General features: G+C 36.2%; 1 protein-coding gene across 2 annotated transcripts in view; it reads right to left on the bottom strand.

The window, feature by feature from the left end:
- Nucleotides 1-4,760: 4,760 nt before the first annotated feature.
- The window catches only part of efna5b (ephrin-A5b), a 133,227-nt gene continuing 119,300 nt past the window's right edge, over nucleotides 4,761-18,687 (bottom strand). The window contains exons 3-5 of one of the 2 annotated variants that reach the window (XM_048209303.1): nucleotides 10,255-10,320; nucleotides 9,974-10,051; nucleotides 4,761-5,862 (exon numbers count right to left, since the gene is read on the bottom strand). In XM_048209303.1, the coding sequence (XP_048065260.1) occupies nucleotides 5,738-5,862; nucleotides 9,974-10,051; nucleotides 10,255-10,320 (269 nt within the window). In that variant the 3' untranslated portion in view covers nucleotides 4,761-5,737. The remainder of the gene's footprint in view (nucleotides 5,863-9,973; nucleotides 10,052-10,254; nucleotides 10,321-18,687) is intronic. The other variant, XM_048209305.1, reaches the window with a different exon arrangement.

Here is an 18,687-nt window from a genome sequence, read left to right as displayed (position 1 = left end):
TATATATATATATATATATATATATATATATATATATATATGATATGATATATATATATATATATATATATATATATTTTTTTTTTTTTTTCCCAAGATGTACCGATATATCGGCCAATAATTGGTATCAGCCGATAAAAGCAAATTTTCACACTAGTTTAAAAACAGCCGATAGTCAGGGCCGATATATCCTGTCAATCAAAAGAGGGCGGGAAAATGAACTGAATTTGTACTTTGTGTAAAGAAAATGCTAAAAATCCAGTTTGATGTTCAATATTAATAGTAATTATATGAATTAACAACATTCAGAAAGTTAAAAAAACAATTAATCTTCAGAATTTTGTTAATGTGTGTTAATATTAATGTGAGTAATGTGTTTATGTTTATAACTGATACCAGTTACTCTGAAACAAGTTAATGAAATGGAGAATAAAGTTTTTATTTGCATTTCTTTCAAAATATAATAATTGAAAATATAATGATTAATGATTAATTGTAATGAAATTATCATTAATTTAAAAGAAGGTATAAAAGGCAGAACTCCCAAACTATCGTTATCGGCAGATATCACGCTGAATATCGGTATCAGTGGAGAAATTTAGTATCAGTGCATCTCTAAAAAAATACATATTAATAGTTAGTATATATTAGCGATGCACGATATATCAGCCACCGTATCGGTATCGGCCGATATATGTTCATTTTAATGTTATCGGTATCGTTATCGGCATCGTTATCGGCAGATATCACTCTGAATATCGGTATCAGTGGAGAAATTTAGTATCAGTGCATCTCTAAAAAAATACATATAATAGTTAGTATATATTAGGGATGCACGATATATCAGTCACCATATCGGTATCGGCCGATACATATGTTCATTTTAATGTTATCGGTATCATTATCGGCAGATATCACTCTGAATATCGGTATCAGTGGAGAAATTTAGTATCAGTGCATCTCTAAAAAAATACATATAATAGTTAGTATATATTAGGGATGCACGATATATCAGCCACCATATCGGTATCGGCCGATATGTATGTTCATTTTAATGTTATCGGTATCGTAATCGCCAGATATCACTCTGAATAATCGGCTATTAGTATCGGTGGAGAAATTTAGTATTGGTGCATATCTAATATATATATATATATATATATATATATATATATATATATATATATATATATATATATATAATTTTCATACTGTATCAGGGAATAAATAATGTTTTTAATGTTTTTTGCATTACACAGTGTTTACACAATCATTACACAGTGAGAAAGTGTAGATATATTTTTTTTAAAGGTCAAAAAAAAAAAAAAAAACCCTGTCAATCTAATTAATATTTTAATTTGACGTCCTGTTTATTCTGGCCAGTTCAGTTCAAATTCACACACAAGAACCGAACGTGTAAATGTTACTGAACCCTGACAGACAGTCGAGGCTCGTTCACACCATGGATGATAATTATAACGATAAATATATAGTTCTAAATGTAAAAGAATCGTGAATCCACTCTACAAGTATAGTGAAAATGGCAACAATAACATTGGAATCAATTTCGGAATGATTTTTTTCCAGCTGATGAATGATAAAACATTGACAGCCAATCAGAATCCATCCTGCTTTAAGAGCATTTAAAGTGACAGACGACAAAACTGCAGCGCTTAGAATAAACAGAATGGTGTGGACGCTGATATAGTTATCATTCTCGGCGTGAACGAGCCTGTGGCGCTCTGTTGATGTGGACTGATTTTTTCTCAAAATCATTGAAAACAATAATTGAAAAAAAAACAAAAAAAACCAACTCAAGAACCTTCAGCAAAACATTCTGAAGTAGTGCTGTTAGACACTCTGTGCAAAACCACACAACTCTCCTGCGTGACGTTCTCATTTCAGTGGAACTACAACACACACTTATGGGGTGAGCAGAAAGACTAACATTTCACAAACGTGTCGAGAAAAGAAGAGGTGAAAACAGCCAAAAGAACACTTTATTTAACATGTTTTTTCATTATCAAGTCCATGCACATGCCACGTTATGAAACCAGCGAGTTCCTCCCATTAAAAAACACACAGTCCGTAAACAAACGCTGAACTGCAGGAGCCGTCGACTCGAAATCCATCAGTCCTCTTCTGACCGGATCCTTGCGGAAAACCAAAAACTTTGCCAGGAGATTAAAACGAAAACAAAAACAGAAAGGTAGATGAAGCGTCCCTATTGGCTCAGGGCTTCAGAACGCAGTTCATCGTTGCGTTTGTCGTATGCATTCACTTCCAACATTTTACTTTGCTCAGTTTTTTTTTTTTTTTTTTAGAAAAGACATGTGAATCAAATTAATACCTTAATATCAAACATTATGTACAACACATTCTGATCATAACATTTAATGTGGTATCCATAATAACATATAACAATGATGCTGAATAATAATAATTAATAATTAATCATAATAATCAATGTTTTATGAAGTGTCTATTTTTCCTCGTCCTCCAGAAAGGTACAAAAAACAAGTAGTATTCTAACACTATAATGTTATGTTTTTGACTACCTCAGGATACACAGTATCCATTTAATAAGCTGATTCTTGTTTCCCAGTTCAAAGTGTGTACAAAGCATGGTATTAATGGTAATAATTGGAGTACAAATGATACAAATACTACTGAAGCTGATTTTCAAAAGTTTCTTTCATAGTTTTCTAGTGTAAACCATGAAACGGAGCACATATGGTGTGTTTCCTCTAGTCCTGATGTCGCAAAGCCAAGCTGCTGAAATCGCTTTGTTATCATTCACACGAAAACAAACACGAAACGCAGTTTGTCTCCAAGAGCGTGGCAGGACTAGCAGAGCCAAACAGGCCTATTGAGAATCAAAAAGGCAGAAATGATCATCCAATTTGCGACTGTTTGTAAAGTCCACAGTATTGGTTATTGTTAGGAATGCGTACTGTCTGACTGCAGGGTCGAAAACCCCTGCCTTCCCGGTGAAACGAGACCCTCCCCGTCAGACTCGTCGGCTATTTTAATCTTCTGTCTCGCGACACGAGCTCTGAACGGCTCATTGAGGGTGTTAAACTGAAACAGTGACGGAGGGAGTAACCAGGCAAACAACAGTTTAAAGTCTATTTGGGGGAATCTCACGAAAACGCGTCCGGATCACATTTCACCGCACAAAATTACATTTTTCATAAAGGAACTGAAGCCTGTTGGAGGACCATTAAGATTGCATGTTTTACTTTCTTAATTCTCCATGTTGATTCTCGGCAGATTTTCAGGTAACACTTTACGATACGGTTCCACTTGGTGACATTAGTTACTACAATCTAAAAAATGCTGGGTTAAAAGCAACCCAAGTTGGGTTGAAAATGGACAAACCCAGCGGTTGGGTTAAAATGTTTGCTGGGTAGTTTTATTTAACTTAACTATTGTTTAAAAATGACTATATGTCTGGCTTAAAATGAACCCAAAATATGTTGGAAATTAAAAATCAGAAACATAATTACTAGAGGCAACAATAATAATCAAAAGGTGAACATTTATTAATAAGCAATTTAATAAATGTTTAGTTTTTCATTATTATTCATAAAATGTATTAATAAATGTTCTTTTACAGTAATTTTTAAACAATAAAACTACCCAGCAGGTTGGGTCAAACATTTAACCCAATCGCTGGGTTTGTCCATTTTTTACCCAACTTGGGTTGTTTTTAACCCAGCATTTTTTTGGAGTGTACATTAGTTAACATGAACTAACAATGAAAAATACTTCATAATTTCAACATTTACTTGCATATTATTAAAATCTACAGTGGTATCTGAACTGTAAAAAAAAATATATTTTTATGATTTATCAACATTTTTTCTTTCGTCAAATCAACATAAGTAATTAATGTGGTTCAGATAACAATATTTTGAGTTTCTGTTGATTAAACCAATCACCGCCTTTGTATTAACTCAAATTTTTAATTTCAATGAACTCAAAATTTTACCAACAATTCTTTTTTACAATGTGTGAATATTATTTAAAGAACCTGTGCTAATGTGAACTAAAAATGAACAGCTGCATTTGTATTATCTAACATTAAGACTAATGAATATACTGTAACAAACGTATTGCTCATTATTTGTTAATATAAGGTAATGCATTAACTGATGATAACAAATGGGACCTTATTGTAAAGTTATTCTCAATAATTACATTTTTATGTTGATTCTCATTGGATTTTCAGGTAACACTTTACAATGAGGTTGCATTTATTAACATAACTTCTACAGCATTTATGAATCTTAGATAACGTTAATTTCAACATTTCGATTTTTAAAATCAAAAGTTGAAATTGTTAACATAAGTTAATGTGAACTAACATGAACAATGAACAACTGTATTTAACATGAACAAAGAGTTCTTGTTAACAAACGACACCTTATTGTAAAGTGTTACATTACTGAAGTAATCATCATATTAAAGGCAATAATACAGATAATTATAGTCTCAATGCAAAAAAAAATCTTAATGGTTTTCACTTTGTTTATGCAAAATGTAAATTCTTATTTTTATCTTTTGACTCTGGGATGAAATACGATTCTCTCGCGTTCCTGGCAGTTTTCGTGAGATTCGCCCATCATTTCCTCCATCATATGTAAGGCTGTCGGAGGAGAATGCCCATGTTATAATGTCTCGCGTATGTCGCATCAGCATATTAAACGAGTCAGAATTGCACCAATTAACAGCTACAGAACAAACAAATGCATTAATGAAATAAAACTACACTTTATTTCCCCCATCGAAAGGCTGAATTTGAAGCACTTCCAGGAGATATTAGTATTGTGTACAGTATAAGGCCTATTCAAACAAACGTTTACTTTTCCCACCCATACGAAAGGGGAAAACATTGCGTGTGGAGCCCCTTTCGATATTTGGTTCCTAATAGAGTCGGACACACAGTTATGACAAGAAAAGAATTTCCATGATCCGTCAATGTCGATATCTCATATCAATTGATAAAAGGTCATAGGAAAAATATAGATATTTATGTTGCAGTTAAGTTTATCTTACAAAATACAAAATCATTGTTTTTAGTGGTGTGGTCTACTAAGACAAGTCCCTCATATCAATTCCAAATTCACACAAATCAGATTATTTAGACTAACGAACTCATCTAGCGTCTTCCTTCTAGTGGGAAAGATCCGTGCGGAGAGATGCATAACAGACCGCTTCTTCCAATGAATTCTGCAATTTGTTAAGAGAAGGCAGACGAAGGACGAAAGGCAAGAAGTCTTTGTATATTTATCGCTAACAGCAGAGCCGGTGAACTCGGTTAAGGTTTGATGTTTATGTCTGTTTTATGTGAACACTTCAACACGAACAATTCTCACAGGGTGTTCGGCATTTCTTAACACTTGCTCTAATTACCGACAAAACGAGCGACTCGCTCCCAATGGACACGAATAAAACGACTCCACCCCCTTCCGCCCAGCAGCCAATCCCCTGTGAGCGGCCGTCGTAGTTGATGGTTGGTTAAACAGGCGATCTGCATTTCTTCTTTGCACGGCTAATTGACTTTTCTTAATCAAAGACAGCGAAAGACCACTTAAATATTTGGAAAACAAAACAAAAGCGGAGCAGAAGTGTTCCTGGTGAATCTCAAAGCCCTCTCGCCTCCCTGGCGCCGGTCCGCTCGCGCGCAGATGTGTTGGGTTTCTGGAGGGCTGGTTCGGGGGCAGGTGAGGGGCTATAAGGTGAGGAACACAGAGATGCAGAGCAGCAGGAGGGCCAGCAGGGGGCGTGACGTTTGGTGCCGCAGGCCTGAAGTGGACACGTCACTCCGGGAGGGTTCGGCCTCGTGACTGGTGTCGTCTAGAAATGAGATGGAGAACATTTTATCAACTGAGGTCCTGGGTTATTACAGTTAAGGCAAGACAATACAGGCAAAAATATTATTTTATACAACAGTTCTCTCTGGTTCTCGAATATGATTGGCTAAGTGCTGTGCGATATTGCCTCAGTATCGGCAGTATCAGTATTAAACCTGAAATATGTGACTCATATTCAATCACAGCGCCAATTTAACAATTTGTTTTGACGCTTTCGCAGATGCGAGCTCCATGCGTCAGTGGCCGTTCAGTGCTCGAGTACCCTCAGAGAACAGCTTCATCTCAGCCAGTCCTTCGAGAATTTGCTGATGGCTCTTATGTAGATAGTGGTTAAAAATATAATTAATTTGGGGTATATCAAATGGTCTTATTAATCTATTACTTGTTCCAGAGCAAAATGATGAGGAAAATTAAGTTTCATAACTTTATAACTTAAATCTTGTACTAGAGAACTGCTTTTGTATGTTTGACTTAAGTTTTTGCTTGTGTTTATTTCCTGTTGTCTTTTATAATGGCTATTGTTGTTAATTCAAATATTGTTGTTCAATAAATATTATTTTATATAAATAATATGCCGTATTTGGTTTTGAGAAAGGGTGCATCAATAGTATCAGTGAAAGTTACATTATTACACCATTAGATGGCAGCAAAGACTGTCTTTATGAGTGAGTCAGAACAAGGAATTTATTTTAGCGCTGTGGGAAATCCCTTTAACTTTTAAAAGGACAAAGATATTTCCTTAGCGAACATTCAAACTGATTTTTTTATAATGGATATAATATTATGGACATCGACCTGAAGAATTAATGCTATCAGATGCAGGTAATACACTCATTTAGTCAATCTCTCTCATAATATCATAATAATCTACATAATACATTAAGCTTCAATGAAGCAACTTGATGATGTTCCTTCGTTACTGGTTCTAAAGTGATGTTTTAGAATTAGTAACGGAGGCTTGGGCTCAACTGTTAAACTGTCAACTTGAGATTTGAATCCATGGCGGAAGAAAGTAGTTCTGCACAAAAGAAGGTTTTAAAGACAGTACGTTGTTCTTATTTATTTACACACTTGCACCGTTGAACTATTGTATAAATGCAAAATCACACTCATAGCCGTGCAATATGGCTGTATATCAGCACTGTGATTACTAACGACACTCTGCACTTTTTGATGCACTGGTCAATTTTGAGATTTTGGGCTATTTGGCTTTTCATAACATCAGACTAATGGAAAGAAAACATCCAAAATACACATTTAAGTGTTTATTATATTGCACGTTATCTATTTGTTCAAATACAATACCTATCTTTAAAGGCCATTTTCTCAAAATGAGTTTTTTTCTCCACTTCAGCAGTACTTACATGCACCAAAATTTAGAGTTTTATTCCTATCTATATTCTGAAGGTTTTTACTGAGGGGTTTGTTCATATGCCATTCGGCTGATATTTTACAACATTTCATTCGTATAAACATGGTGATTTTTTTTATTTTCTGTCTGTTGACAGTATTTTTTGATTTATGGAGTGATAAAAAGGGAAATCAAAAATCCCCTCAGTAAAAACCTTTAAATCTAATATGTCAACAAACTCTAGCAAGAATTTTGAACCAGATTTTATCCAATGTTCAGATTAATGTTCTGGAAATGTATGCAAGTGAGTACATACTATTTAATTCGATAATGCATACTTTGCGTATTTAAAGATAACATGCCAGAAAACTTGTAATACAAAAAATATTTGCAATTCTTAATGTAATCAATCAACTGGGGAAGTATGGTGATATATATTAGTTCAATTTTTTTTATTAACGCTTTTCACATGTGGTGTCTTGCCTTAGGTATAACTAAAACCATAAAAAAAATTCTGTTATTAAAATAAAATAGACTTTCACAGAAATAAAATAAAATACAAATCCAGCAGGCACTGGATGTCAATGTAACGTCATAAAGATGTTGGACAGATGTCAAATTTTGCTTGAAAATGAAAATCGGGTTGATGTTAAGTCTCTATCATTGGACAGATGTTGAATTTTGGTTACTTAACACCACGACTTAAAACCAACAAAATTTCAAAGTGTAATGGTGTTATAATTTAAGATTGTTTGGACGATAGCATTATGACATTTAACAGACATTGAATTTTGGTTAAATGTTGACTCATGACTAAATGTTGGTGTTTGACTTCATGATTTTGGCGTTTTGAAGACATTGAATTTTGGTTACCATGACTTAAAACCATTCCATGTCAGCTGTTGTCAGTATTCTACATCAAATTAATGTTGGCATTTGATATTGTCTTGACACTGACATTAAAAAACAGACAATATAAATATAAAAATCAAAATATTAACAAAAACTATAATAGTATCTCAGTGATGGTGCACGTCCATTTGCCATGCTGTCTCAGCAGCAAATAACTCCGAATATCCTTGTTAGAAGCCTCAGTAATAACGGAGGCAGGGCTGTTTGGAGTCTCAGTGCATTTCTCCACGTTTATTGGTATAGACACACAGACTGCGGTTATCATCAGTGAGCGTGATATGGCTTTGGAAAGCACATCGTCTCAGTGGAGCCGTGCGCCGTCTGAGGACGTCAGTGGGGGAAACAGACAGGTGTGACGCTAAAAGAGACAGATAAATATGCTTGGGAGGACAGAGCAGTTTGCTGGCTCATTCAGGCGGGCAGACAGACACCTCCAGCCTCTCAGTGGGTATCTGGACTAATAAATCAATGCCTCCACCATGACACTGTGGCTGCCAGGATCTAAGGCCTGTGTGTGTGTGTGTGTTGGCAAGGTGAAACTGCATGATAAAACAATACTGTGTTAATCTACACTGACATTATCAGCAGTGTTAATTGTTATAAGCATGCATTTCTAAAAGTTTTTCACAAAGTTTTTCGCCCACTTACTGCCTGATGCATTTTGCACACAAAAATGGAAGTTTCAGCTCAAAATCCCCCACAGATCATTTATTATAGCTTGTCAAATTTGCCCCTATTTGTGTGTGAGCAAAAACACGCCGTTTTTGTGTGTGTCCCTTTAAATGCAAATGAGCTGCTGCTCCAGAAGAGGGCGGAGCTTTAACAGCTCAACAACAACAAAGCTGGAGAATCTCACGCAGACAAAATGAGGATTGTCAGTATATCAAACCGGAGTCGTCACTGATGGAGAGACTCAGGAAGAAGTTACAACTTTTAGAATGAAACTGGACGTTTCTGAATGGTTATTGGTTAAATTTATGTAGTTGCTGTGGAGTTGATTCAACTCAACCACTAGCGTGTGCCGTCATGTTCATCTTTTGTGCAAATCCAGCACTGAAAACACCACGAGTACGTTTACAGCCCTAATTTTCAGTAAATTTCAGTTCATTTTTCATGTCACAGTGGGCGGTTAAGACTTTATGGCGATAGTCAACACTGGTCTTTTTCTCTTTGTCTATTTCATCACATCTTGAATTTGAATGCAGCTCCAATGTTTGATCATGACACTATGAAAGTCAAGGCTAGCGTGACAGTAATGGCAATAAATATTACGAGCTGAGAGTCGTGCATATGTTAGTAAGTGCCATGTGTTAGGATGTAATGGGTTTTATCAAGGGGAAGCCAAAACAAGCTTGGCATCGTTCCACGTGACACCTTAGAAAGCCAAACGCTAATTTGGCACAAAACCATTGTGCACATCCAAGTTTTAGGTTTTAATTCTTACCACAGCCAACATGCACGCATATACTGATACACTGTGTAAATATAATTCATGCATTTTAGATGGAAGGCATGATATACACTGATTGACTGAAGCTTTTGGCTCGCCGAAAGGTCACATGGCTAATTTCTGGTCACTTAATTGCACGTGCACACGGTGGAGAGGTAGCAGACAGCCCTCAGCTATTACAAGAGAATGCATTATTAATACGATGTGTACTTCATGCATAAATAAAACAGTCTTTGTGGTCTGAAGTGTCAGAGAAGCTGCAGGCGCAACACAAATCCTACAATGTAAAGCTACAACACACACATGCACAGAGTGATTAGAGGAATTAAAGGACAGAGACACAGACTGAACAAAGCGAAGGTGATTTCAAGCCATACTGACCTCTTGGTTCTAATGCATTGTCTACTTTGTCATCGACAAAAACGCGGTCATGAACGCCTATGGTTTTCTCGCAGCCATCTACAAAAACAGAAGAAATGAAAAAGATACCGTAAGCCAATCATGTTAGTGATAATTCAGCAGCCCAACCCACCTGCCAATCAAAGGAAAGCCTGTGACATCACACACAGAAGCAGTCACCTGTCCATTAAAGTGTGAGGTATTGAAAGGCAAATGCCTCCGACAGAATCATACGTGTGTGTTTTGTAATCGATGACACTTACTTGGTGGTCTCACAAACACTTTCAGCTTGAGACACGACCTTCTCCCGGTTTCTGTGATCATGGATGCTGTAAAACACAAAGAACAGATAAGCAGAGGTGAGTACACACACACACACAAACACCTGACAAGAGGAAGACATCTTCTTAGTCTCGCGCTACACACACACACACACACACACCACCCTATGAACTGCGGCTTGCGGGTGTATTTTGTGGTCCGAAATAGGAAATTGCTCCTTTCCTGAGGAATCTGAAGGGCGTGGACACACACATACACACGGCGCCTGCGGGGTGAGGAAAGCAACGTCACGCTGTCATTTGTGGTTTTCTGTCACTAGTAGTCTGCTGGTTTATCAGCCGGTTTGGGCCCCGAGAGTTTTGAGCACAAATACACCAGACTGAATTCAAAAGAGGAAAATCACAGCTGAAATTATAGAGTGACTTCATCTCCAGTTTATTTTTAGGCAAACTTGTGTTTTCTTGAATGCTACATTTGAAGGAAAGGAAAAATCACAAATAAGATCGTCCTCGACTTCTCAACTGTTTCTCCTAGACAGACACTGAATAAAATGGAGATCAGACTGAAGTATCTTACTGAAGTATCTTATGCTGATGGAAAAAAAACTGTATGTTTGCTTTCAAAACTTTTGCGTTCCCCTGAGAAACTTTGGATTTGTTCGCAAACGTTTTGAGTTTGCGTGCAAAGCTTTTGCGCACAAATCTTCGCTTTCACTTGCATGCAAAACTTTAGTTTTCCCTCAGAAAAATATTGTGTTCCCCCAAGAAACTTTGCGTTTACTCACAACATGTTTATGTTCTGTCGTAAAATTGATGCATTCCCCCAAGAAACGTTGTGTTCAACTTTGTGTTCAACTTTGCATTTGTGCACAAACCTTTTGAGCTCACATGCAAAAGTTTTGGTCCCTGAGAATCTTCGCTTTCACTTGCAAATCTTTGCACTTTCTCACAAAACTTTAGTTTTCGCTCAGAAAAGTATTGCGTTCCCTCAAGAAACTTTGCATTTGCTCACAACATTTTTTGCATTCTCTCATAAAATTGTTGCATTCTTCCGAGAAACATTGTGTTCTTTTGCAAAATGTTTGCTTTGGCTCTTAAAAACAGTGCTTTCTACCGAGAAAAAAGTACTTTCTTGCTCGCAAAAGTATTGCATTCCCCCATAAACTTAGCGTTTGCTCACAAAACATTTGCATTCTATCACAACACTTTTACATTCATTCCCCCAAGAAACTGTGTTCACTCTGTGTTCAACTTTGCATTTTGTTCGCAAACCTTTTGAGTTTGCACGCAAAAGTTTTGTTCCCTGAGAATCTTCATTTTGGCTTGCAAATCTTTGCACTTTCTCACAAAACTTTTGATTGCACACAGAAAAGTATTGCATTCCTCCAAGAAACTTTGCATTTGCTCAGAACATTTTTTGCGTTCTCTCATAAAATTGTTGCATTCTGCTGAGAAACATTGCGTTCTTTTGCAAAATATTTGCATTCTCTCACAAAAAATTCTGCTTGCTCGCAAAAGTATTGCATTCCCCTAATAAACTTAGCACTCACTCACAAAACATTTGCATTCTATCACAACACTTTTTTGTTCCCCCAAGAAACTTTGTGTTCACTCTTTGCAAATATTTTGAGTTTGCTGCAAAAGTTTTGGTCCCCCGAGAATCTTTGCTTTCTCTTGCAAATCTTTGCACTTGCTCACAAAACTTTTTTTTTTTTCGCTCCAAAAAGTATTGCGTTCCCCCAAGAAAGTTTACATTTGCTCAAAACATTTCTGCATTCTCTCGTAATACTGTTGCATTCCCCTGACAAACTTTGCATTCTTTTGCAAAATATTTGCATTCACTCACAAAAAATTCTGCTTGCTCGCAAAAGTATTGCATTCCCTCATAAACTTAGCGTTAAACTTTGCATGTTTGCAATCCTTTTGAGTTTGTGCACAAAAGTTTTGTTCCCCGAGAATCTTCGCTTTAGCTTGCAAATCTTTGCACTTGCTCACAAAACTTTTGTTTTTGCACAGAAATGTATTGCATTCCCCAAGAAACATTGCATTTGCTCACAACATTTTTATGTTCTCTCTTAAATCTGTTGCATTCCGCCGAGAAACATTGCGTTTTCTTTTGCAAAATGTTTCCGTTGGCTCGCAAAAACAGTGCGTTCTCCCGAGAAAATTTTGCGTTCGCTCACAAAACATTTGCATTCTATCACAACACTTTTACATTCATTCCCCCAAGAAACTGTGTTCACTCTGTGTTCAACTTTGCATTTTGTTCGCAAACCTTTTGAGACACAAAAGTTTTGTTCCCTGAGAATCTTCATTTTGGCTTGCAAATCTTTGCACTTGTTCACAAAACTTTTGTTTTTGCACAGAAAAGTATTGTGGTTGCTCACAACATTTTTGTGTTCTCTCATGCATTCCCCTGAGAAACTTTGCGTTCTTTTGCAAAATGTTTGCATTTGCTTGCAAAAGCATTGCGTTCCCCCAAGAAACGTTTGTGTTCGCTCACAAAACTTCCGCATTCGTTCGCAAAAAAATGTTCTTTCCCCAAGAAACGTTCTTGTTTTTGTGAGCGTTTGCTCACAAAAACACTATACAATATAGTTTTTCCTCCCACCTCATATTATTTCCATTACATTTTTTTTTTTTTTCGATTTTGGGAATGCAAACATTTTGTGAGCATATGCAAAAGTGTGAATATAAAAACAATGAAATATAATTTTTCCTCCCATCTAACTTTTTTTACCGTCATCATGCTCTGTAGTATCCAGATGTTTCTCCTGAGAAAATTAATCTGAGATCTCAACAACATCTCAAATTGTGCCAAAATGTTAAAGATCTAAATACGAACTCAAACACTTCAAATTCTCCCAAGACCAAAAGATCTGAGCTATCAGTCAACTTAATGAGTCTGTCAACATTGTCAACATTTGACTCATTAATGACAAATTTTTATCTCTTCATTATAATTTCAGGAGAAACAGCAACAAATCAGACCTCGATGAAATATAATTTTTCCTCCCATCTCATATTTTTTTCCAGCTCATAACCGAGCGGTTTCCTGAGCCATGAAAGAGAAAACTCTGAGGAATCGTGTGTTCATCTGGGGTTATTCTATGAGGTTTATTAAGATGGACAGCACAGTGCAAGTTCAACGTTTGGACTAATTAAGGCTAATTACTCTCAAAATGGGATTTTATTATGTGATCTTTGGTGGAAATGTGGTGTGGCGTACATCCCTGGATGTGCAGAGTTTCCTACATTATAGACCACAGCAGATTGCATTAAAGTCAAAGATCGCAAGCTGTTTACCTGCATTTCTGAGGAAACGGAAAAGGAAAATAAATGAAGAGCAGGACTTTATGATTTTATCTATGGGGAATGATTTCATAAAAAGCCACAATAAGACTATTATGAAATAAATCAGGTCAGTTTTGATTACCATGTGTGAAAATCGTTCACTTAACCCAAATGATAAACTCTTAAAACGTGATTATTATTTCTCAAGATTTAGTTGCAAAATATTACACTAATGACACTGAATCTTTCATTGAGCATCGATTATCAAACTGTCACACACAGATGTCTCTGTAAAACTCTCTCCGTGTGTGTAATGCACATTTCTGATCAGTATTCGTGCGGTTGAGTTTATTAATGGAATAAAACAAACACCTGAAGCATGTCATGAATCCAAATGACACGAGAAGAGCCAAATAAACCCGTTAACAGACAAACAGAGAAATAAATGACTGTATTCCTCTGTGCTCACTAAACCGGATTGCAGAAAAACTTTTACAGTGTAACAGCAATGTTTCTCGAGCAGCAAATCATCATATCAGAATGATTTCTGAAGGATCATGTGACACTGAAGACTGGAGTAATGATGCTGAAAATTCAACTTTGAATACAGAAATAAATTACACTTTACTATATATTCACATTGAAAACAGCTGATTTACATTGTAAAAATATTTCACATTTTTTACAGTATTTTTGATCAAATAAACGCAGCCTTGGTGAGCAGAAGAGACTTCTTTCAAAAACATCAAACCTGCTACCTTGGTGTTGCTTGCACAATACTGTACCATTTGAGCCATGCACATGTTTTAGACACAGAAACAAGTTTTCCAGTATACTCTGGATTGTGCAGTGATCCACAAGCGGCACATTTCCAGGAACTCTGCCTCCTTCGCTCCGCCTGCATGCGGCTTAACAATCAAACAAATTTTCCGATTGGAAATCTGGCAAGCGCACGCTCCTGTCAGAGTTGGCCCACCCTTTGGGCAAGTATGCTAATCAGCATTTATTTCATTTGACAAAGACAACGTACGAATGCAGAGCTATTAAATATGCAGCGCTCTCTTTTGAGCGCCGTAGCCGGCGGCGGAGCTTTCTCAATTTGTCCTCATCCATAAAGAGCCTCGACTAATAGCATCAGCAGAGATGAAGAGCATTTCTCACAGCCCTCATCTGCCTCGCTGCTTTAGTGCTTCTGTCTCTCTCATCGTGTACATGCAAATGAAAGAGAAAGTGTGTGTGCATGTGAGAGAGAGAGAAATATATCTCAGGTTTACAGGTATATGCACTGATCAGGCATAACATTATGACCGCTGACAGGTGAATAACACTGATTATCTCTTCATCACGGCACCTGCTAGTGGGTATATTAAGCAGCAAGTTGATGTGTTAGAAGCAGGAAAACTGGGCAAGCGTAAGGATTTGAGCGAGTTTGACAAGAGCCAAATTATGATGGCGAGACGACTGGGTCAGAGCATCTCCAAAACTGCAGCTCTTGTGGGGTGTTCCCGGTCTGCAGTGGTCAGTATCTATCAAAAGTGCTCCAAGGAAGGAACAGTGATGAACTGTAGACAGGGTCATGGGTGCCCATGATGAAAAGAGCCAACAGTGGGTATATATATATATATATAGTTTGTGTGTGTGTGTGTGTGTGTGTGCATGTGTGAGAGACAGTCTTTGGCAGCGTCTCTCAGTAAGTGTAACATGCTGTCTGGCAGGCTGGCAGGTCCGGGCCGTTCGCCACCGAATGTTACAGTCACACACACAGGAAGAGGAAAACAGCAGGAAGTCGGGAAGTGTTGCGACCCAGAGGACGCTGAAGAAGATCAGACGAAACAAAACAAAGAGGAGGAAAAGGTTCCGTTTATCAAAGGCGTGATGATGGTTAACGTGCTCCTTCACACTGCAGGAGAACAGATGAAACGGCAGGAGTTTTCAGGAACGCGAGACGCGTGTCCGCAGCTCATGCACAGAAACTCGATTCATTAACTGATCTACATCACTGCGCTCATGCAAACGCCATTGCCATGACAACCAGGGTCATGCAAAAAAACAGAACTGAGGAATGGGCTTCCTTTGTGTGAGTCTAAATTGAATTGGCCACAACAAAAAGGATGTTGAATTATATTTTAATTTAAAATGTATACAGTAAAAAATGTGAAATATTATTGAAATATAAAATAGCTGTTTTCTATGTGAATATATAATAAAATGTAATTTATATCCAGTGATCAAAGCTGAATTTTCAGCATCATTACTCCAGTCTTCAGTGTCACATGATCCTTCAGAAGTTTGTGGAAAACCTTGATACATTTTATTCTTCAGAATTCTTTGATGAATAGAAAGTTCTAAAGAACAGCATTTATTTGAAATAGAATCTTTTGTAACATTATAAATGTCTTTACTGTCACTTTTGATCAATTTAATGCGTCCTTGCTGAATAAAGGTTCATTTATTTAAATATAATCTATTTTAATATAATATACTTTAATATAAAATATACAAATAATATCAATTTTATATCTGTATATAATTTTTCATAATAATATATTTACTTAATTTACTTAATAACTTTTAACTGACGCAACAGTTTCAGTTGAATTTATGTTTATGTTGAGTTTTGCTCCATTTAATTGAACTTCCTTATATTCAAATTTGAATTTCAATTCTGCATCCTGTTTACAGGAATTTAAAAGTCTTTCCCAATTTGAATTCTGAACGGCACCCGAGCCTGACGCCGACCGCATCACTTACAGCATCCATCAAAACTGCAGCAGTCAATATACAGTCTCAGGGAAGGTAAACCGTGATTTAATAAGCATACGTGAGATCATAAACCCCCGGGCTGTTCCCGAGACTCCAAACGACATCCAGATTTTCCAATTCCACTCGCGTCAGACAAAAAATGTGATTCACTGTCCTCTCATCCACTGACTCTATCATGTAATATTGGATTTGGAGACCTTGAGAGATTAAAATCCATCCTTAAATTCACAATATTAGAAAAAGATGCTGTCTCAAGCGTTTCGTTGTGGGGGGTCAGCTGACCCGTGCCCTGACCTTTGACCTGAGAGAGACACACTCACACAGCTCATACTGTATTCAGCTCAATGGACTGCAGATGTGAACAACATTAAATAGCTTCCCGTATTTTCACTGTCCCTTTCAAGAAATAGGAGAAACAGTGTTTAAATAATAATAATAATAATTTCTGTCTTGTTTTCCAGCACAAATATTTAAACATTCTTAAATCAAGATACATTTACTGGAGAAGAGAAATGACTGAAGATATTACTGAGAAATGTATTAAAATGAAGTGAGTTTGTGTTTAAAAAGAAAACAAATATCTGCCAATGGAGTCAGAAAACTTATTTCAAAAGGAAAACAAGATTATTTTTCTGACTCCATTTGCAGATATTTATGGAAGCTTGTTTTTGCCACTGAATAAAAAATTAAAAAGGTAATTGCGACTTTTTATCACAAACTTGCAATTGCAAGGAAAAAGTCAGAATTGCAAGATATAGTCAGAATTGTGTTATAAAGTCAGAATTGAGATATAAAGTCAGAATTGCGAGATAAAGTCAGAATTGCGAGATATAAAGTCAGAATTGCGAGATATAAAGTCAGAATTGAGATATAAAGTCAGAATTGAGATATAAAGTCAGAATTGCAAGATATAAAGTCAGAATTGCGAGATATAAAGTCAGAATTGCGAGATAAAGTCAGAATTGCGAGATAAAGTCAGAGTTGCGAGATATAAAGTCAGAATTGCGAGATAAAAAGTCAGAATTGAGATATAAAGTCAGAATTGCGAGATATAAAGTCAGAATTGCGAGATATAAAGTCAGAATTGAGATATAAAGTCAGAATTGCGAGATAAAAAGTCAGAATTGAGATATAAAGTCAGAATTGCGAGATATAAAGTCAGAATTGCGAGATATAAAGTCAGAATTGCGAGATAAAGTCAGAATTGCGAGATATAAAGTCAGAATTGCGAGATAAAAAGTCAGAATTGAGATATAAAGTCAGAATTGCGAGATATAAAGTCAGAATTGCGAGATATAAAGTCAGAACTGAGATATAAAGTCAGAATTGCGAGATATAAAGTCAGAATTGCGAGATATAAAGTCAGAATTGCGAAATAAAGTCAGAATTGCGAGATATAAAGTCAGAATTGCAAGATATAAAGTCAGAATTGCGAGATAAAAAGTCAGAATTGCGTGATGTAAAGTCAGAATTGAGATATAAAGTCAGAATTGCGAGATATAAAGTCAGAATTGCGAGATATAAAGTCAGAATTGAGATATAAAGTCAGAGTTGCGAGATAAAGTCAGAATTGCGAGATAAAGTCAGAATTGCGAGATAAAGTCAGAGTTGCGAGATATAAAGTCAGAATTGCGAGATAAAAAGTCAGAATTGAGATATAAAGTCAGAATTGCGAGATATAAAGTCAGAATTGCGAGATATAAAGTCAGAATTGAGATATAAAGTCAGAATTGCGAGATAAAAAGTCAGAATTGAGATATAAAGTCAGAATTGCGAGATATAAAGTCAGAATTGCGAGATATAAAGTCAGAATTGCGAGATAAAGTCAGAATTGCGAGATATAAAGTCAGAATTGCGAGATAAAAAGTCAGAATTGAGATATAAAGTCAGAATTGCGAGATATAAAGTCAGAATTGCGAGATATAAAGTCAGAACTGAGATATAAAGTCAGAATTGCGAGATATAAAGTCAGAATTGCGAGATAAAGTCAGAATTGCGAGATATAAAGTCAGAATTGCGAGATATAAAGTCAGAATTGCGAGATAAAAAGTCAGAATTGCGTGATATAAAGTCAGAATTGAGATATAAAGTCAGAATTGCGAGATATAAAGTCAGAATTGCGAGATATAAAGTCAGAATTGAGATATAAAGTCAGAATTGCGAGATATAAAGTCAGAATTGCGAGATATAAAGTCAGAATTGCGAAATAAAGTCAGAATTGCGAGATATAAAGTCAGAATTGCGAGATATAAAGTCAGAATTGAGATATAAAGTCAGAATTGCGAGATATAAAGTCAGAATTGAGATATAAAGTCAGAATTGTGAGACATACAGTCAGAATTGCAAGTTATAGTGAGA

Source organism: Megalobrama amblycephala, linkage group LG12, assembly GCF_018812025.1.
Source record: "Megalobrama amblycephala isolate DHTTF-2021 linkage group LG12, ASM1881202v1, whole genome shotgun sequence".
Lineage (NCBI taxonomy): Eukaryota > Metazoa > Chordata > Actinopteri > Cypriniformes > Xenocyprididae > Megalobrama > Megalobrama amblycephala.
This window is presented reverse-complemented; position numbering and strand designations above follow the sequence as displayed.